The sequence below is a fragment of the Balaenoptera physalus genome, assembly GCF_965194825.1.
Source record: "Balaenoptera physalus genome assembly, chromosome: 4".
Classification (NCBI taxonomy): Eukaryota; Metazoa; Chordata; class Mammalia; order Artiodactyla; family Balaenopteridae; genus Balaenoptera; species Balaenoptera physalus.
This window is the reverse complement of record NC_138891.1, coordinates 42,485,221-42,506,363: the sequence shown is the minus strand read 5'-3', so window position 1 is coordinate 42,506,363 and position 21,143 is coordinate 42,485,221. Positions and strand designations below refer to the sequence as shown.

General features: G+C 37.6%; 1 protein-coding gene across 1 annotated transcript in view; it reads right to left on the bottom strand.

The window, feature by feature from the left end:
- Positions 1–21,143, bottom strand: part of PPM1L (protein phosphatase, Mg2+/Mn2+ dependent 1L) — a 303,559-nt gene that overhangs the window by 102,157 nt on the left and 180,259 nt on the right. Inside the window, exon 2 of the mRNA XM_082458427.1 lies at positions 3,129–3,303. Coding sequence (XP_082314553.1) covers positions 3,129–3,303 — 175 coding nt within the window. The remainder of the gene's footprint in view (positions 1–3,128; positions 3,304–21,143) is intronic.

Below are 21,143 nucleotides of genomic sequence, written 5' to 3'. Positions count from 1 at the left end.
AATGAGAACCTGCATTAATATGGTGAAAGCCCAGCTTGATTAGCAATGAGGAGGTTGGAGTCCCAGCTCTACAACTAAGTAACTGTGTTACTTCAGGCAAATCTGTGGGTCTCAGTTTTCTCATTATAAAATGGTTATGGGTAATCCTAATATTTATATGGAACCATAAAAGATCCAGAATTGCCAAAGCAATCCTGAGGGAAAGAAAAACAAAGGAGGAGGCATAACCCTCCCAGATTTCAGACAATACTACAAAGCTACAATAATCAAAACACTGTGGTATTGGCACAAAAACAGACATATGGATCAATGGAACAGAATAGAGAGCCCAGAAATAAACCCACACACCTACAGTCAATTAATCTTTGACAAAGGAGGCAAGAATATACAATGGGGAAAAGACGGTCTCTTCAGCAAGTGGTATTGGGGAAGTTGGACAGCCACATGTAAATCAATGAAGTTAGAACACTCCCTCACACCCTACACAAAAAATAAACTCAAAATGGCTTAAAAACTTAAACATAAGACATGACACCATAAAACTCCTAGGAGAGAACATAGGCAAAATATTCTCTGACATAAATCATACCAACATTTCCTTAGGTCAGTCTCCCAAGGCAATAGAAGTAAAAGCAAAAATAAACAAATGGAACTTAATCAAACTTATAAGCTTTTGCACAGTAAAGGAAACCATAAACAAAATGAAAAGACAACCTACGGACTGGAAGAAAATATGTGCAGATGATGCAACCAATAAGGGATTAATTTCCAAACTATACAAACAGCTCACACAATTCAATAACAACAAAAACAACCCAATCGAAAAATGGGCAGAAGACCTAAATAGAGGTTTCTCCAAAGAAGACATACAGATGGCTAACAGGCACATGAAAAGATGCTCATCATCACTAATTATTAGAGAAATGTAAATCAAAACTACGATGAGGTATCACCACCTCACTCCAGTAAGAATGGCTATTATTAAAAAATCTACAAATAATAAATGCTGGAGAGGGTGTGAAGAAAGAGGAACCCTCCTACAGTGTTGGTAGGAATGTAAATTGGTGCAGCCACTGTGGAAAACAGTATGGAAGTTCCTCAAAAAACTAAAAATAGAGTTGTCATATGATCCAGCAAGCCCACTCCTGGGCATATACCCAGACAAAACTATAATTTGAAAAGAGACATGCACCCCTACATTCATAGCAGCACTGTTTACAATAGCCAAGACATGGAAGCAACCTAAATGTCTACTGACAGATGAATGGATAAAGAAGATGTGGTACATAGATACAATGGAATATTACTCAGCCATAAAAAAGAACGAAATAATGCCATTTGCAGCAACATGGATGGACCTAGAGATTATCATACTAAGTGAAGTAAGTCAGAAAGAGAAAGACAAATACCATATGATATCACTTATATGTGGAATCTAAACTATAACACAAATGAACATATCTACGAAACAGAAACAGACTCACAGACATAGAGAACAGACTTGTGGATGCCAAGGGGGAAGTGGGGTGGAGGAGGGAAGGATTGGGAGTTTGGGATTAGCAGATGCAAACTATTATACATAGGATGGATAAACAACAGGGTCCTACTGTATAGCACTGGGAACTATATTCAATATCCTGTGATAAACCATAATGGAAAAGAATATGAAAAAGAATATATATATATATATAACTGAATCACTGCTGTACAGCAGATATTAACACAACATTGTAAATCAACTATACTTCAATAAAATTTAAAAAGTGATTATGGGGTCAGGAAGTAGATGGACTATTTGACTTCTATGATCTCTGAGATGCTATGAAAATTTAAATATTATTTTGATTGGGCTGATCATAGCCTTACTTTACTCCACTGGGGATGAGAGAGGAGATGAATCAGAATTCCAAAGAGAAGATTGTTAAAAACACAAGACAAATACAGAGACCAAATAAATAAATACCCAACAGGCAGAAGAGAGCCATTGTGTCTGGAAAACATAATAAAGCAAAGGAGAATCAGAGAGAGTAGAGATGTCCTGGGTGAGGCTAGAAATGGGTATCTATCGTGTGGATGTAAAGAGGTTAAAAGGTTGAATGAAAATGTGGACAGCTTAATAACTAGAAAAACTGCATCACTGGTTAGGCATGTGCAGCATTTTTTTAAAAATCTGCTCTTCTATTTGCTATTCAAGCTTGAAATCAAATGTTAAGAATGTCAGCATTGAGACTGTTTAGATCATGTGAAAGAAAATAAGATGTAAAATAACAACTTCCTTGTAGAAATAAAAACAGAAGCTCCTGGTATTAAAAAGGAAATTAATACTACCAATGTTTGACCATTAGAAACCTATTTTCCCATACTTTTTTCTCCATTTCTGGGGGATGGGGGGGCAGGGGTGGTATGACAATTTTAATCAAGATATTTTTCCTGAATTAGTTTAATTTTATTAAAGATTTTAATAATTCCAAGTAATACTGTACTGGTTTCATTAAAATTAGGTTTTAGCCGACAAACCATGTAATAGATAAAATGGTGTTGTAAGGAGGTCTATCCAGGCCTTCATTAATAAGCTCCTTCGGATAATATGAACTTATGGAAGGCAGTGAGCCGACGTGTCCAGTGTGGTGTTAGGGGCTAGGATTCATCTGAGGAGCTTAAGGAGGAGAAAGTCAAGTTCAGCTTGAAACTTCAGGGAAAAAATGGTACCTCTTTAGAAAAGAAGATCTCTGAAATTAAAAAATAACACTTGAAGCAACTAACGGTTCTTGGATTATTGGATGTAAAAGTTTTCAGCTGGTATCCAAAACTGAAGTGACACTTTAAACGATTAAATCAACAGGAGCACATGGTTGATCAAAGGGCAGAACAATTCCATTTAAAAAAGAGCCAAAATTTTAAAGGGATTTGATATTTAAGAGCCATTTTTAGAAATCTCCTGATGAAATCTTTGATTCTAAAACTGTAGAGAAGAAACTCACTGTTAATCCATGTTATAGAACTTTGAATCCAGTCTGCCCTTCATCTTCTATCAAAGAAAAGGACCTAATTTAGCCAAAATCTAAAAAGAAATTTTTTCAGGGAAAAAACACTGTGTGTGTGTGTGTGTCTATTAAAGACCAACATACCTGCTTCATCATAGGATACAGTCAATTTTTCTAGCATTTCTCGGTCAATTGATAGAATCTGCTGTTCGAGGATGGTCTGGTAAGACAATACACTATTTTCTTTGTCTTTCTCGTAGTCTTGAAGATGCTGTTTAAGGGCCTCTGGGAGTCGAGATTTTACATATTCAGCTGCCGTCTGCAGATAAAACAAGTAGAGAACCCCATTAGTATTTCTCATCTTAGGCTTTTCACTTCCCCTCAGGTGCTGTAGTGAGAACTCAAAGTACTGTGGAACCAGCCCTTTAGACAATCACATCCTTGTCACTGTTGTCATTTTTAGACTCCACTGTACCAAGTAAGGCTGATCTTCAAATACACAGAATTACAGACCTCTAAGAGTTTTCTATCAGGTTTAAAGGTACAAAAGATGATGGATTGGCATTCATGGAGTTGAACTCAGAGTTTCAGCTATTCCACTGAACCCAGAGGGCCCTCTGATAGTGATTTTACTGGATATAAATCTGACTCGCCCTAATCTAGAATGCATAAGCTAGTAACTCATCTCAGCAGTAAGCCCTCCTATGCTGTGGCATCCAAACCTCTGCTTTGCTTTGTTGTTCTCTGCTCGTTAATGCTTATGCAGGAACTCTTGTGAAGTAAATAAAAAGGAAAGCCCTCTGCTAGGGCTGATAACGGAATCATAGGAGAAACAGAAAACGAAGAGACCTAAAACAAAGATGCCTCAACCTGAAAAGAACTGTTCACCACTTAAATATCTTGGCCTTTATGTATATTATTCTTAACTTTTTTTCCCCTGCTTCTACATTATCTGCACAGTTTACTCCCAAGTAGTAACATCTGAAATTACACACAGTGACTTTCAACCAGGTAAGCAAGCTTCCCTTGGAGGTAGGAAGGAAGACATCTGTACTTTGAAAAAGACCTTCCCCAAGATTCTGATACATTCTTCTGGTGGACTGGGGCCACAGCACACTCTTTTCCCTTCCAGTTAAGAATCACAGTTAAAGTTAAATAGAACTTTAAGGGAGAAATTAAGTAATATGGCAGCATGTATGACTCAGGAGAATTGAAATTCTTAAAACATATCTCTTGAGAATGCCAAGAGTTTTGGCATCTTCTTACACTGCGGTCCTCCATCATATGTATAGGGTCTAAAGTTGATAAATAAATGAAGGCATACATCTATTGTTTAAAGTTATACTCACAATCAGTAGAAAACTAAAATAAAAGAAACTGTTAAACAGGATTGTCTCTGGGGTATGGGCCCAGAATAAGGTGAAGACACATCTACATAGTTTAATATTTTTTTAAAATTCCTGTAATTAAAAAAAATTATCTTTAAAATATGTTCTTTTGGTAAAGAACCTTCGTAGTTTTCCTTCTAAATGTTAGCACAGTTTAGGATGAAAAGAAACTTGCCAGAACAATGACAACTGACTTCTCAGGAAAAACTCACTGGGAAGTGGTGGAAAAAGTTATATTTCAGTCTTCAGAGTAGCCAAATATAGCACACAACACTTCATTTCCAGATTTATATTTGGATCCCCTAAGTCGGTTGCTGATGAAATTACAACTTTAAAATATCACCAGTATATCAACAGTGAAATAACACTGTTCATTTTCTCTGCCAGCCAGCTAGTGCAGAACAAATAAAATTATTCCATAGAATGTAAATGGACTCAGCACATTAGCACAACATATTTAATTCTAGAGTTTAACAACAATTTTCTCCTGACAATGGAAAATGAAGAGACATACTGCAGAATAACTATTTTAAAATTCACACTACCTTGCTATTCAGTGTAACACGTGTCTTTAATTTTTTTCCTTGGAAATATCTATGCAGTACAGGAAATAATTCCATAATGCACGTTTAACAAATATTGGTGTATTCAGTATAACTGAAAGCATACCACACATTTCCTTCCTATTGTGTTCACTGATTTACTCTTTTAATTCAAATCATGGTGGAGGTCTTGGAACCGGGCCTATATTTTTTACTACAGTGGAGTTAAATTTTGGCATTTCATTTCTAAAACAGTATAACTTCATGTATAGTCAGCCCTCTGTATCTGCGGGTTCCACATCTGTGGATTCAACCAGCTGCAGACAGAAAATATTTGGAAAGAAACCCTGCCCCACCAGCCCAGGTAGGCGCCCTCAGCCAGAACCAGAGCTTCTCCAACGTGGCCCTCAGCCTTGCCCATCCCATTGGGCACCCTTGGCAGGCACCGGCATCCCCCCAAAGCGGCTCCCGCCCCAGGGGTCAGCCCTGCACACCAGAACACCTGCAACAGTTGTAGCCAGTCCTTACAGCCAGCTGCACTGGGGGCCAGCCCTGCACACCAGAGTGGCCTCAGTAAGAGGACCATTTTCTTACACCATATACAAAAATAAACTCAAAATGGATTAAAGACTTTAAGGCCTGAAACCATAAAACTCCTAAAAGAAAACACAGTCAGTATGCTCTTTGACACTGATCTTAGCAATATTTTTTTTGGTTCTGTCCCCTCAGGCAAAGGAAACAAAAGCGAAAATAAACAAATGGAACTACATGAAACTAAAAAGCTTTTGCACAGCAAAGGAAACCATCAACTAAACAAAAAGGCAACCTAATGAACAGGAGAAGCTATTTGCAAATGGTGTATCTGATAAGGGGTTATTATCCAAGGTATATAAAGAAGTCATACAATTAAATTTTAAAAATCCATTTAAAAAATGGGCAGAGAACCTGAATAGACATTTCTCCAAAGAAGACATACAGATGGCCAACAGACACATGAAAAGATGCTCAACGTCATTAATCATCAGGGAAATGCAAATCAAAATCACAATGAGCTATCACCTCACACCTGTCAGAATGGCTGTCATCAAAAAGACCACAAATAACAAGTGTTGGTAAGGATGTGGAGAAAAGGGAACCCTTGTGCACTGTTGGTGGGAATGTAAATTGGTTCTGCCACTATGGAAAACAGTATGAAGGTTCCTCAAAAAATTAAAAATAGAACTACCAAACGATCTAGCAATTCCACTTCTGAGTATTTACCCAAGGGAAAAAACCCCACTAATTCAAAAAGATATATATACCCCTATGTTCACTGTAGCACTATTTACTATAGCCAAGATATGGAAGCAACCTAAAAGTCCAGTAATAGATGAATGGATAAAAGAAGATACGGTATATATATGTACAAAGGAATATAACTCATCTATAAAAAAGAATGAAATCTTGCCATTTGCAACAAAATGGTATTATGCTAAGTGAAATAAATTAGGCAGAGAAAGACAAACACTATGTGATCTCATTTATATGTGGAATCTAAAAAACAAACGAACAAACCAAAGAACACAGAAACAGACTTATGGATATAGAGAACAAACTGGTGGTTGCCAGAGGAGAGGGAGTGGGAGGTTGGGTGAAATAGGTGAAGGGGATTAAGAGGTGCGAACTTCGAGTTATAAAATAAATAAATCATGGAGATGTAATACACAGCATAAGGAGTATATAGGCATCCCTTATTTTATTGTGCTTCAACTTATTGCTTTTGTTTTTGTTTGTTTGTTTTTAAGAATTGAAGGTTTGTGGCAACCCCACATTGTAAGATAATGGTTAGCATTTTTTAGTAATAAAGTATTTTTTTTCAGAAAGTCTTCATTTTAAGCCATGAAATTGTTTCTGCAAATCTTTTTTTTTAACTTTTTATTTCATATTGGAGTATAGTTGATTAACAATATTGTGTTAGTTTCAGGTGTACAGCAAAGTGATTCAGTTATACATATACATGTATCTATTCTTTTTCAAATTGTTTTCTCATTTAGGTTCTTACATAATATTGAGCAGAGTTCCCTGTGCTATACAGTAGGTCCTTGCTATAAACCCTGTAAAAGGACTCAATGGATGAAAAAGATAAAAGAAGCATCATTTGGTTAGCTATTTTAAATATAGCAGTGTGTACATGTCAATGGCAAACTCCCTAACTATCTTACTCAGTGGACTCAGCGGATGAAAAAAAATAAAGTATTTTTAAATTGAGTTACATTACATTGGTTTTTTAAGACATAATGCTATTGCACACTTAATAGACTATAATGTAAAAATAACTTTTACACGCAATCGGAAACCAAAAAATTCGTGACTCACTTTATTGCAATATTTGCTTTATTGCGGCGGTCTGGAACCAAACCCACAACCTCGGAGGTATGATTGTAGTCGATAATACTGTAATAATTTTGTATGGTGACAGACAGTTACTGGACTTACTGTAGTGATCATTTTGTAACGTATTTGATTGTCAAATAACTATGTTGTACACCTGAAACTAACATAATACTGTACGTCAACTATACTTCAATTTTTTTTAATTCCAAAAAAATACCAGAGTTCCCAAAAGCAAAAAGTGAATTTGTCATGCCAGCAACTATTTACATAGCATTTACATTGTATTTAACAACTATTTACATAGCATTTACATTGCATTAGGTATTATAAATGACCTAGAGATGATTTAAAGTATATGCATAGGTTATATGTAAATATTACACCATTTAATATGCAACTTGAGCGACTCATATTTTGGTATCCAAGAGGGTCCTGGAACCAATCCTCTGTGGATACTGAGGGACTACTGTATAGAGGTCTTTCCTCTGGGAAAGATTTTTAAGAGGAATAGAAAGAAACAACTCTAGCAAAATACTAGCTTCTATCAAGATATTTCAAGAAATCACCTTTATACTGAGGTGATTCTCTAAATGTATTCAAATGTCAGTCAAAACCTTATGTTCAAGCATAAACCTATGCCAAAAAACAGGATGTCATACAAATACCTTATGATCTCACTTACATGTGGAAAATAAAAACAAAACCAAAACACAAAAACCAAACTCATAGATACAGAGAATAGACTGGTGGGTGCCAGAGGTGAGCAAAATGGGTGAAAGTGGTTAAAAGATATCAAACTTCCACTTATAAAAAAAATAATAAGTCCTGGGGATATAATGTACAGCATGGTGACTACAGTTAATAAGGCTGTATTGCTTAGTTGAAAGTTATAAGAGAACAGATTTTAAACGTTTTCATCACAGGAAAAAAATGCATAACTATGTGTGGTTAACTAGACCTTACTGTGGTGATCATTTTGCAACATATACAAATATTGAATCATTATGCTGTATACCTGAAACTAATATGTCAATCATATCTCAATAAAAAACAGGCTGTCATATTATTAACTGAGATTGGAATTATTGCACAAGTGATAGATAATACAAATAGCAATTTAAATTTTAAAACTTCACTAGAATTCTAAAAATGAAGTGAAAAACAAAATTAAAATATAGGATTACTTATCTATTCTTTAATTAATGATAAGTGCTACTAGAAGTTTAAGTCCTAAATTGCATATTCTTATAACCTAACTATTCCAGAAACAGTACTTTGTTACCATTTTCAGTGTCTTGTGCAGTACTTTATACTTTTCTGAGCAATTTATGCTGTTATCATTCTGTATCTTCAAAATAACTTTGAGTGAAAGTAGGCGAATTATGGATTTGGCCAATCCTTCACATCCTTCAAAGTAGGCTCAAATGCTATAAACTCTGTTAGTGAACCCACCTAATAGCAACCAACAGTCTTTCAAGTATTTATAGAGGTAGAGGTATTTTAGCTCCCCAGTCTGGCTGATGTAAAACTGTATCTTAAACATCTTGTGTTCTCCCAGCACCCAGTTCAGTAGTTTCTACCATAGAAGCTTAATATCTTCACTGTATCCAAGAATCAGGGACTTTGAGATAGCTTTTAGAGAAAACCTTTGGACAGTTCATAATTCTTTGCCTGCAATCAGAACTTCCTTTCATGATTCTAGAAACAGCATACAAATCTGGTTTTCTACTGGCAAATGGAACTACACCTGGTCTTCAATCATTATTGGAGCCATTATTTTAGGAAGTAAACGGCTGAAACCCAAATCATCATTCACATGCCAACATGGTAAATTATGTACTTCATATACAAAGCTGTATATGAAGCTTTATTTAATGACTTCCTCTCCATAATTGTTTGATCTTTTCCATTCTTGCCTTTATTTCTTCATTTGGCAATGAACTCAGTTCTGCTAGGGACTCTCTGAGCAGTCATGCAGAATGCCTCAGGATTGTGTCCGAGTGAAGGGTTGCCTTGAGGGGTGTCAACTCCTCCTGGGCATTCAGGTTTTGCTTGTCTGAACTGCTGAGTAGGTTCCCAAACATACCCCAGGTGGTGGCAGAGAAGCCTCAGGACAGAAAGGGGAAGACACAGGTTCATCAGTTCTTCTGGTTACACCTGGGAAGATGGTGAACAGCTAGAATAAAAAGATGAGCTAAAAGCTTGAGGTAGGGCACAAAAGGTGCCCAAAGCACCTTCTTACAGAATGTGCATACATTCATATTACCCATGCCAACTGCAGTCTGGAAGACAGAAAAGGGCTAGAGTATAAACCCTGTAAAAGGACTCAATGGATGAAAAAGATAAAAGAAGCAGAATGATTGAGGATCTAAATTCTGGGAACCTAGTGGATAGAATGCTGACCTAGTAGGTCATTATGCTAAAACGCTATTTACTATAACAGTTGAATGTTCTTTAAGAAATAACCAATGTATATGAAAGAGTTTGATGGGAGACAGGGAGGGAGAGTGCAAAAAAAAAAAGTGCATTTCAAAAGCTGCTAAACGCTTCACAGTTCATCTTAAAAAGAAAACCTGTCAGCCAGCCAATTCTAATTTATTGAGCGTCTGCTGAGTGAAGCACATTAGATTCGACACTGTTGGGAGAACGGACCTCTGCCATCAACCTGCAGTTTTAACATGCAAACAGCACACACAGGTGAAACACTGGAAAAACACATTTTACAAACCAATACAAAAACAGACATGAATCTTGAGGTGAATTTTGTTTAACATATGAGCTACTGTGAGTGCTGAGCGGCCTCTAGGGAGAGAAATTAAAGAGGGCACAAGAAAAAGAATCAGGACATCATTTCGGCAGAGTTTAAGGATCAGTTTCGAGGTAAGAAGTTCTTGCTGGAGGAAAGAAAAGCAATCTAGAAAGTAGTGAATGTGAGTTCACGGGGAGAAATCAATCATAAAAGAAGGTGATGAAACTAGGAGTCTGAGAGAGCTGGCAGGTGGAGAAGTTTTAACTCCCTGTTAAACCAGGGAGCTTTGATTTGTAGCAGTAACAGGAAACAACTGAAACATCAAAAAGAGTGAATAAATTATCAAATCTTGTCTGAGTAAGAATGTGCTTGGAGTTGAGCTTAAAATGCACTGAAAGAGAAAAAGATTAAAGTAGGGAGACAAGTAAAAAGTCTGAAGGAAAGGAAAATGGCCTTCTACACTGTGATTGGAATATAAATCGGACACTTTGGGGACAGCAAATGAAAAAAAGTAACAAAAACGTAAAGTAATTTACACTTTTAACCTAGTAATTGTCTTTCCAGGAATTTATTTTAAGAAAAAGTTAAAGATGAGCATAAAGACTTGTGTAGCAAACATGTTTATCAAAGTATTATTCAAGATAATGAAAGTCTGTCTACAAATTGGTTGATTACATCATGGGATAGCCAAGAAATGGAATACAATGCAGCTATTAAAAATCATGTCATGAAAGAATACTAATAATGTAGGAAAACGTTCATAATGAAGAGCAGATTACAAAGCAGTTTGTTTACGACACACATGAGGGGGAAATGGTTGAATTATGTTAATGTGCATCATTAGTTATCTCAGACTAGTAAGAGTTTGGGTGATATTTTTTCTCTATGCGGTTTTCTTCATTTTCCAAATTTTCTAAAATAAAAAAAATAGAAAAATGATTGACCACTTTCTATGTGCCAAGCACTGTGCTGACTGCTTCACATGTGTTCGCTTATTTCACCCTCACGAAAACACTTATTGGTTTTCACAGATGGGGAAACAGACTCAGAGAGGTTAAGTAATTTATCCTTGGTTACGCAGTGAGTCGTGGATTGGAGCAGGAATCACCCAATGCTTTTGAACCAGAAAAGAAAAAAATTTTTGTATTTTAAAAAGAAGGCAATGCCTACTGTGGTCCCTTCTTTGGTAGGGTAAAGCAGCCCCAGACTAGGATAAAGCCGTTGAGAAGAGAATAAAAGAGCACATGAGCAAAGCTTGGTGACAGATGGAAAAGCAAAACCCATAAAATGGCTTCAGTGTTGCAAAACTGGAAGCTAAAGATGATGGAGATGCTATTGAAAACAACGGGAAAACAGAGTACAGTGAAACAAATTAAATTTACTTTGAACACTTGACTGTATGCCTGAAAACCATCCACCTCTCTGTATTTTATGGAATAGCCACCACCCCTTAAAAAAAGAAAAACCTCTAGGAGGAAAAAGTATTATTTTATAGAACTCCAAAGAAAAATATCATACTAATGATTTTGGTTACAAGTTCCAGGGAGGCAAAAGCTATTTCCAAGAAAAGATATTAAATGATATTAAATTAAATTCTAATAGAGCCTCCATTAGAGAAAGATCAGGAGTAAATTAGAACTATGTTCAAATCACTTTTAGTATTTTTCTCTAGGACTTTGCAAAGGGTAAGTTACTATTCATTTTAACTTTAATAGATTTAAAATAAAAATAGGCTTCTGATGTCCTTCACTATGAAAACATGCCTTACAATTTTTATTTAGTACTGCATATTTCATAGTTGTGGGAGGTTTTTTCGTCCCCTTGTTTTCAATCAAATGTTCTGTTTTATCACCAAGTTTAAGACCTAGTATACAGTATACAATTTTATATTTTAAAAAATTAGGTATGGTATCCAAAGGAAAGAAAGCTTCCCCTACACTCAATAAATTCTTACTTAGAAGATATTTTTAAAATCAAGGAATGGATTTTATCATTAAGTTTGTAATGAGTTGTTATAAATGTTGATCCTGATGTAAAGACCCAATTTCAAAGCAAATTTGAAAAACCAACAGATGAGATTCTAAGATTACAAACCTGGAAAATTCATCTTAAGAAGAAATATCACTTTTGCCTCAAGGATGGTACAGGCTGTGCTTTGCCAAGATAAGAAGTTTCAGGATTTTAATATCTTTCCAATTATCTGATTTTATAAATTACCCTTCCCCCTTCATTTTACTTAATGTGCGCACACACACACACACACACACACACACACACACACACACAGAGTAATTTGGCAGAGAGACATCCCCAAGCTCCACTGAAATGAATGGGACGAATAATTGATGGCAGCGCCTTTCAGTTTATATTTACACAATATATGCCTGGCTTGGAACACACAGTGCTGCTGCTTCTGATATGAGTGTCGATTATGAATGGACACAGGCTTCTAAGACTGGATCAAAAGGAGACTAAAGCAAAGGGGCTGATCCTGGGACCCATGCTAAGGCTAAAGTTAACATTGATGCCGCACACAATAAGGTGCTATATCTGGCTCCGAGGGCATCTGATCAGTGACCCTCTGAGGAGAAGCAGATTTTGACACTGAGGAAGACACACAAGGGAGGTTAGGTGGGAAATCAATTCTGCAAATGCTGAGTAGAAAAGAGCTGAATTTTAGGAAACAGTACCTCAGGGATGATCGCTAGGTATTCAGGAGATAAAAGAGAGATCATAAAAGAGATCATTCAAAGTTCGTGCCACAGGACGACAGAAGAGAGAAGGGAGTAATATTTTTATTGCAGACAAGGTTGCCCTGCCCTTGAAGGGAGGTGAATGCACATGTGCTGAGTTGACAGCAGCCAGCATGGAAGGCATGTGAATTTACTTAGGTCCACCTTGGCATCCATCTTTCTTAGGGTAACATATCATTAACTTTTGACAACGGCTCTTTGGCTCCAGGCACTTCAAAACAAAGTCAGAGTGAGCGCCCTTGCCCACCAGCAAGAGGGCAGAGGCAAGGGAGTTGTTCTTTTCTCTCGCCTGCCAAGAGTGTCATTTCTTTCCATTTTTAGTCTTTGCCACTTCTAACCTGGAGGGGTTATTTAAATAAGAAAAACCTCTTAGAGAGGACCATTTTGCACTCCTGAATTCATAATTCTGCCTCAAGAAGGCAAATTTGATTCCTTCAAGACACACGGCATCAGGAAAAAGTCTCAGACTTAAACCTGAAGTGTGTCAATGCTATCCTATGCTTATTATGGAGATTTGAGATTGCTCTGGAGAACCAAAGCTGTGGACGTGCAAATGCTGGTCAGTTGTGTGGCAAAATGACCACCACAGAGGGCATAACACTCAGCATGCTAGGGACTCAGAGCCATATAACCTGACCTACTTAATATGGAGAGTGAAGTTTTCATTTAGCTTAAACACTAAGATGACGACTGCTAAGTTATAGGTTCAGGACAATTCCTCCGGGATTCCTCAAGGGACAAACCTTTAATAACTCTACCAGTCATCTGATCCATATGTAATCTGAGGCATATTCACATGGTAGCACCAAGCATGCTCTAGCATGAAAATATAATTAAAACTCCACTTCTTGACTGATGACTTCCCTGACAGCAGATGGAGGCTTTATATATATATATATCTCGCAGTACGGCGGTATCAAATACTGTTTAGCCATGTGGTCCATTTTCCTAATCTTATTATCTTGGTGAAATCTACATTCAAACTCTAAGGGATTAAAAATTTATCTTTTTACAGTCTAAAGAAAAGTTGAGGTTATTTCGCTACTACTACTACTAAAGTGATGATTAATAAATTCTTTGGTCCTCAGTTGGTCCAGGAAGATCCCACATGCCATGGAGCAACTAAGCCCGTGTGCCACAACTACTGAGCCTGTGCTCTAGAGCCCACGAGCCACAACTACTGAGCGCATGTGCCACAACTACTGAGCCCGCGAGCCACAACTACTGAGCCCATGTGCCACAACTACTGAGCCCGTGTGCCACAAGTACTGAAGCCCGTGCGCCTAGAGCCCGTGCTCTGCAACAAGAGAAGCCACTGCAACGAGAAGCCCACGCACCGCAATGAAGAGTAGCCCCCGCTTGCGGCAACTAGAGAAAGCCCACGCACAGCAACGAAGACCCAACACAGCCATAAATTAATTAATTAATTAATTAATTTTTTAAAATAAAGAAGAAGTGCCTTCAAAACCAATATGAGATTTAGGCTCCTTGTATGTGCAGTGGGGGGCTGGAAAAGGGCTCATCTTTCTGTCCAGGAATCTGGTCTAACGTAGAACCCAAAAAGGATCCCTGTCCCCAAATCATTTTACCTTTTGGCTTTGAGCCCTAAAATTCTAACATTACAGCTTGCAATCTCTGGTTTATGCCAGTTCTTCCCCTTCTCAAAAGGCAAATATTTTAAGGAAGAGTAATACACCAAGAAATGGTCAGTCTTAGTGTGGACATGTTGATCAGATTTTTACACACAGGGAGGGGGAATGAGAAGCAGGAAGGCACCCAGAGAAATCCCTGGGAATAAGGTGTAAAGTTGGCAAGTAAAGGTCAGGAAACACAAATGTTGTCTACTCTGAAATTTAACCCTGTATAGAGGAAAACACAAAAATCTGTACTGCCTGAAGGTTTTATTTAGTCTTCACCACCACTGGCTCTACCCGCAAGACCAACCATCAAAACTATTTTGAGGTTAACCTGAGAAGGAAAACGTAATTTGTTGCATTTCACACATAGGTCAATAAAGAATGCATTCGGTAGCCATCTACCATACATTGTTTTTCTTTTTTTTCACGTACTAAATTTATATTTTACCCCTTTCCAGACAGGATATGAGGCAACTGATCATAACACGGTACATTCTATGTTAATTAATTTATAACATTGAAACTAAAGATGGAGTAACTTTAATATATTCTAAATATTACATCTTAAGGAGCCTTCACAGTGCCTTTTATGTTAAAGGCGCACAATATATGTTTTTTATATAAATGAATGAATGAAGTCAAACAACATGACCAATCTCAGTGGCACATTGTTTTAAAACTACTCCTGTATGGATAGGAGTCACCGCTTATGTTGCAAACGTATCTTCCAGAACAAAAGCTATTGTTGCCTCACCAGAGCTGCCACAGCACTGCCCTTCATCAGACCTCTACTACAGCTCTCTACCACTTAATTCTTAGTGTCTCCATCTAGTCATCTATTTGCCTCCTCACTAATTTATGAGCAACTAGCAAGTAGGGCAAAAGTTTTTTCACATACGACGGTTTCCCTAATATCTAGCCCAGTGCAGGCATGCTGGAAGAAAATGATGGGGAGGGGGTGCTTTAAAACTAGGCTTAAAACCCTGTGAGTGATAATTCTATATAGCCACAAACATAAAAGAGAAAAGGACCAGGCCCCCCTGTGATTCTTTCTATCACTCTGACATTTGCCATAAGGCATATAGATGTCACACTATTTTATATTTCTTGGGCACCAAATCTTGTTTAATACCACAGAAACAGGACGGCTGGTTTAGGCAGAGCCCGAGTTTGTTTTATCTCAAACCAAGAAAGTGTTTCTTGTAATTTATGTATAATTTCGAACCTAAATGAAAACCTGATGAGAGCAACGGATCCTCTTCCCAGAAACACACACAAAGTATCTAGTGTCCCATTTTAGGAACCCAGGTATGAAGTCCATGAACCGGCTCACCCTGAAGTCTTATTAGATCCAAGCATGAAGAGGGCACTAGGTACAGGGCTGTAGTTTTTCCTACAAAATGATGTGGTTAGACTTGATCACTATTTCTCAAGGGTGGTACTCCAACCAACTGCTTCCAAAGCACCTGGGAGGGGGGAGGGGTGTCTTAAAAATGCAGAATATGGGTCCTGCTCCGTAGTTAGTAAATCACAATTTTTCAGGTAGGACCCTAGAATCTGCTTGTTAAACTTGTGCTACATTTCAACAAGCTCACTGAAGGGTGAAACCCACAGTCTCTACCCCTTAGAGTTCTGATTTTATAACATCTAGGCACATGTGTTCTTACAAAGCTAGACAACAAATTCTGATGTACATCCAGAGTTGTACCAGACTCTCCACAATAACAGCCCTCTGCATCCCCCAGGACTCAGTTTGGCAAATAAACATCTTTAATTCTTGTAACAACCTTGACGGTGTGCAGCGACATTCCCACACAGCCTGTCTACCCTCAGTGCCATGGGCATTTTTTACGGCATCAAATTGCCAATCTGCTCAGCCTCCGAAAGGGTGAGCCCTCCCTAAAGCAACCTAACTGACCTTGAGTACTTCTGATACCAGGAGGACCTGGAACCCTTTTCCAACAGCTTGTGGGCAATCAAGCAAATCTCAGCAAGCTGTGTGAAATAGGCCACAGGATGACCTGTAGCAAAGCACCTTGAAAACACAGTGATTTCCTCTTGACCAAGCCCGGGCATGATCAGAGCACTAAGCTGACCTCTGCCGGGGACGGCCAATGGAATTGTGAAGACTGGATAAGAGCAGCAAAATGCAGCAGAGAGGAAAGCAAATCAGCATTCCCAGCAGTGTTGCATAACTTTGCATACAGAGTTTGAAAGGGTATCTTATTTTAGCAAGAGAAAAATGGGATACCTAATTGTGTGGAAAAGCTATAATTTCAGCAGTGAATGCACCTGCTTGTGTAAATATAAAAAGACACATTTTAAAATCTGAATGGGCAAATAGTTCAGAGAAAAATATACCCTTTCCCAAGTCCTGCTTCACCTCCAAAAGACGACAGCAGTATGAGCAGGCGTGCAGTCATGGGCTAGAACTAATCCTTTCAATTAATACTTGAGTGTCTACTATGTGTCAGGCACTGTGCTAGCCGCTAGGAATAAATGGTGGGCACAAGTCAACATGTCTCTGCCCTCATGGGCCATTAAGCCCAGACCCACCCTGAGAATCCTTCTCAATACAGTATTCCAGGCAGCAACCAATCAACCAAAGTTAGCGTAGGAGATGAAACCTGTTCATGAGCCTTGGTCTAAATCCAGGGTGGCCAACTACAGTAAAAACACCTGTTTTTGTGAATAAAGTTTTATTTGAACATGACCCCACCCAATTGTTCACATATTGTCTATGGTTGCTTCTGAACTTCAACGGAAGCATTGAGCAATGAGATAGAGTCTGTATGGTACACAAAGCCTAAAATATTTACCGTATGGCTCCTTACAGAAAAAGTTTACCAAACCCTGGTATAGATGAATTGCCAAACTAAAGCAAAATTAGCAGACGTGTGTGTGTGTGTGTGTGTGTGTGTGTGTGTGTGTGTGTGTGTGTGTGTGTGTGTATGTATACAATTGACGTTGTTTAGCTTGCATTTATTATTTGCCCTCATGTATTGAGCACTATGTTGGGTTTCAGGTGTACTAAAATCAGTTGTACAGAGTTGTCACCTTGAAAGAACTCACAATCTAGCTACAGAAATGACTAAACAGATAATCACAAAACAATTTGATCAGTTCTAAAACATAAGTACATACAATTCGCTATGTAAACCCAACAAAGTGATTGAAAACTCTAACACCCCAGAGAGATTTCTTAAGCATTCTATTGCTTTCCACTTGACCACACAACCTAAAAAGTCAGGGAGAGTCTTGGACATTGCAGTCCTGTGGCAATCTTCAGAAGAAATGAGTGGATAAAAATGTAGCCAGACAATATAAAGAGTGGCTGCTTGAACTTGACGTAACATTAAAAATGAAAAGGTCATTAGGCATTCTAAAAACAATGGGCAACTGGTGATGCCCCATAAAAAAACTAACTTTAGCAACTTTGGATTCTCCAAACTGTCGTTTGTCAGGAACCACATAATCAAGAGAAAATGAATAAGGTTCCAAAGAGACATGTAAAGTTTGAATTAGGATTCACAGTAGATTGGCAGGGACATAATAAATTCATAATTATAGTAACCCACAGCTGCTTCAACCTTAGAAAATAATGAATTGCTTAGTGAGGGCTGCTGTCTCTGAAATGGCAAGCAAAAGCCATCTGCTATGGGACAGTGTCCTGTCTTTAGGTCCTATATCCAGACAGTCGATATCCAAGGGAGACCCACCTCGAGATTTACTGTTGCAACAAGCAATTTCCAAATGTCATAAATCAGTATGGAAGTTGTTACACAAGAAAAAATATAAACTTTGCCGTTCACAATACTCAATTATTAATTTCCTTTTATTCCCCAAGGTAGTACCTGTGATTCTTCTTCAAAACATATTGATCTGAATGCCCTAGGATAAAGAAGTCATTAAATAAGTCAACATGACTTATGACACCCACTCAACAAACCAAGCTTTCTTTTCTAACACAAATCATATGTCCACATTCAGGCAATTAAATAGTGAAGGTTAACAGAATGTTAGAAGACAGGTGGCTGGCCATTTTTGCTTTGGATAGCTATTTATAAATTGAGTTGCCAGCTCTGAAATCATTCTTTCGAGAGATGTATGAAACAAAATTTTATATATAACACATTTTAACTTAACACTTTAATGGTACCCTTCCAAAGAACTAGATAAATTCTCAGGGCCCTTTTTTGGTTCTTCAGTTAAAGAGAAAATTAAATTTGGATATATATGTGTGTGTCCTATGTAATTTTTCAAATGAAAGTTCTATAAATGATAGCTCAATTCCGTAATACCTCATTTAACAAGTGCCATCAGGGAATGAAGAGTTCCACATAAATGAATGTCCCATTTAACTCAACGTTACTACTCTAAATGATGAAAAATTATTTTAACCTCTTTTGATAGAAATGTTTCTAAATTGAAACACATACATCTGCAGTTTTTCAAAGAGAATGCATGGAAGAAAATTCAGCATTTGGGGGGTTGATTTAAGGCCATTTTTGGAACATGGAGGGAGGGTTGTAACGTACATGTCTCCTGCATATGAAGTTGATTCCCACACCAAATCACCCTGGTTACTGTAAGAAGCTCTGGGTTCTCCTTCCATAGGCAGATAATGCTGCTTCTAAGTGGCTACTTTAGGCACAATTATCTACCCTAAAGACTTGGAAAATGTTTAACTTTCTTATTGGAGAAAGGTGCGTGGGCTTTGTGATGTTTCCCCTTAGTACTTTTTTGTTAACCTCCTGGTCCATTATAGTGCTCCAGATAGCTGAAATGGAAAAATAAGGTCTATCCATCAGATAAGTGGAATATAAAAAGTCAGCAATGTGAATATTGAATGCATATCTATACTTTTTATTAGAAATCATAAAGAACTTCCCTCTAGATTCATATACTCCAAGAAAACCCATCAAAACGGCATGAATAAAACTGGTATCTTTTTTTAATATAAATTTATTTTATCTATTTATTTATTTATTTAATCTATTTATTTATTTATTTAGGCTGCGTTGGGTCTTCACTGCTGTGCGGGGGCATTCTCTGTTTGCAGCGAGCGGGGGCTACTCTTTGTTGCGGTGCACAGGCTTCTCATTGTGGTAGATTCTCTTGTTGCGAACCACGGGCTCTAGGCACATGGGCTTCAGTAGTTGTGGCTCACTGGCTCAGTAGTTGTGGCTCACAGGCTCTAGAGCACAGGCTCAGTAGTTGTGGCACACGGGCTTAGTTGCTCCGCAGCATGTGGGATCTCCCCGGACCAGGGATCGAACCCATGTCCCCTGCATTGGCAGGCGGATTCTTAACCACTGCGCCACCAGTGAAGTCCCCAAAACTGGTATCTTTATATCTGTGATGTTTATAATGCACATGGATGGGTCAACCAACATAAGGGACTCTTATGAAAATCTAAATGGTGTTGGTATGATTTGTCTTATGAAAACTTATATAGCTTTACATTCTTACCCAAATATTCATTAATTGAGCCAAAATTGAAAATACATCTTTCATCTCTGGTTCTTTAGCATTTTGTACAATATCAGGCATTAGGTAGGCACTCAAATGCTTGGTGAATAAATGAATCAAAAGACTTCAGTGTCACAGAAACATTTTAAAAATTCAATATCCAAATTTTAGGTAATCAGTTTACTTTAAATCACTTAAATTACTAACTATATCTTTCTCCATTTTATAAGAAAAAAAATCGTATGCAATCTCAGAAGTTAGAGCTGTATACACTGGATGGACCATTTGCTCTAATATCTGTGCTACTAGTTTTCACTATTCTCTATATGAGCTAAAACAATTAGAAAAGCAGTTAGAGTCTGGAAAGTTCCTAAAGTCATAGTTTAAATATTTTTATAAACAAGCATTATAAAACTTTCCAGTTTTATTCTATTACGTACTGGAACATATAAATAATATTTAGTTCCATACATCTTATTTGCCCAATTAATGTTTGAAAACATTATTTGTGATTGACCAACTTCTTAAAATATTAAGAAAACAAATGTACAAGAACGAAAGAACAATACCAGGGAGTTTTTCTCGACTCTTTTTCTGGAAACCAACATGAAACAGTGGAAATTTCATATTAAGGAACAGTAATCATCTTCTGTATGGTTTTAGTTAAGCATGAACCTGTAGTTACCCTTTTCTTCCACCAGATGGCAACCATGAATCAAGTGAAATAACTTTCATGATACTCAAGAGGGAAACTAAAAATGTCGTGAGAGATGGTTGTCCTCGTGTAGACTAGACGAGCAATTGCTAAAATTCAGTTATGAAAAGCGGATAGCTGCCTGTACTGGGCTGCAAAGCAACCTTAATAATTCATTCAAGTATTCATTCCTTCAACATAATTACTGAGTGTTAACAATGCTCCTAGCGTTGTGCTGAATATAGAGAGCAAAAATAAAAGTCCTTGCCCTCAAAGAGCTTATGACTTCAGGAAGCAGATGAGTGGTAAAGAGGTAACTACAAATGAGTACAATAAATTCTATAAGTGAGAAGCCTTGGAAACACCACGTCACAAGAGATACATGAGCTGAATCTTGAGAGATGTAAGGAATGAGAAGAACAATGGGCTGGGTAGCAATCCAGGCAGCCAGCATAGCCCATACAAAGACAGAGGCATGAAAACGCCCGGTATGTTTCAGGCTAAAATTGGGTGGTAAGGCTAGAATGAAGAGTGTGTATGTGTGTTTCAAG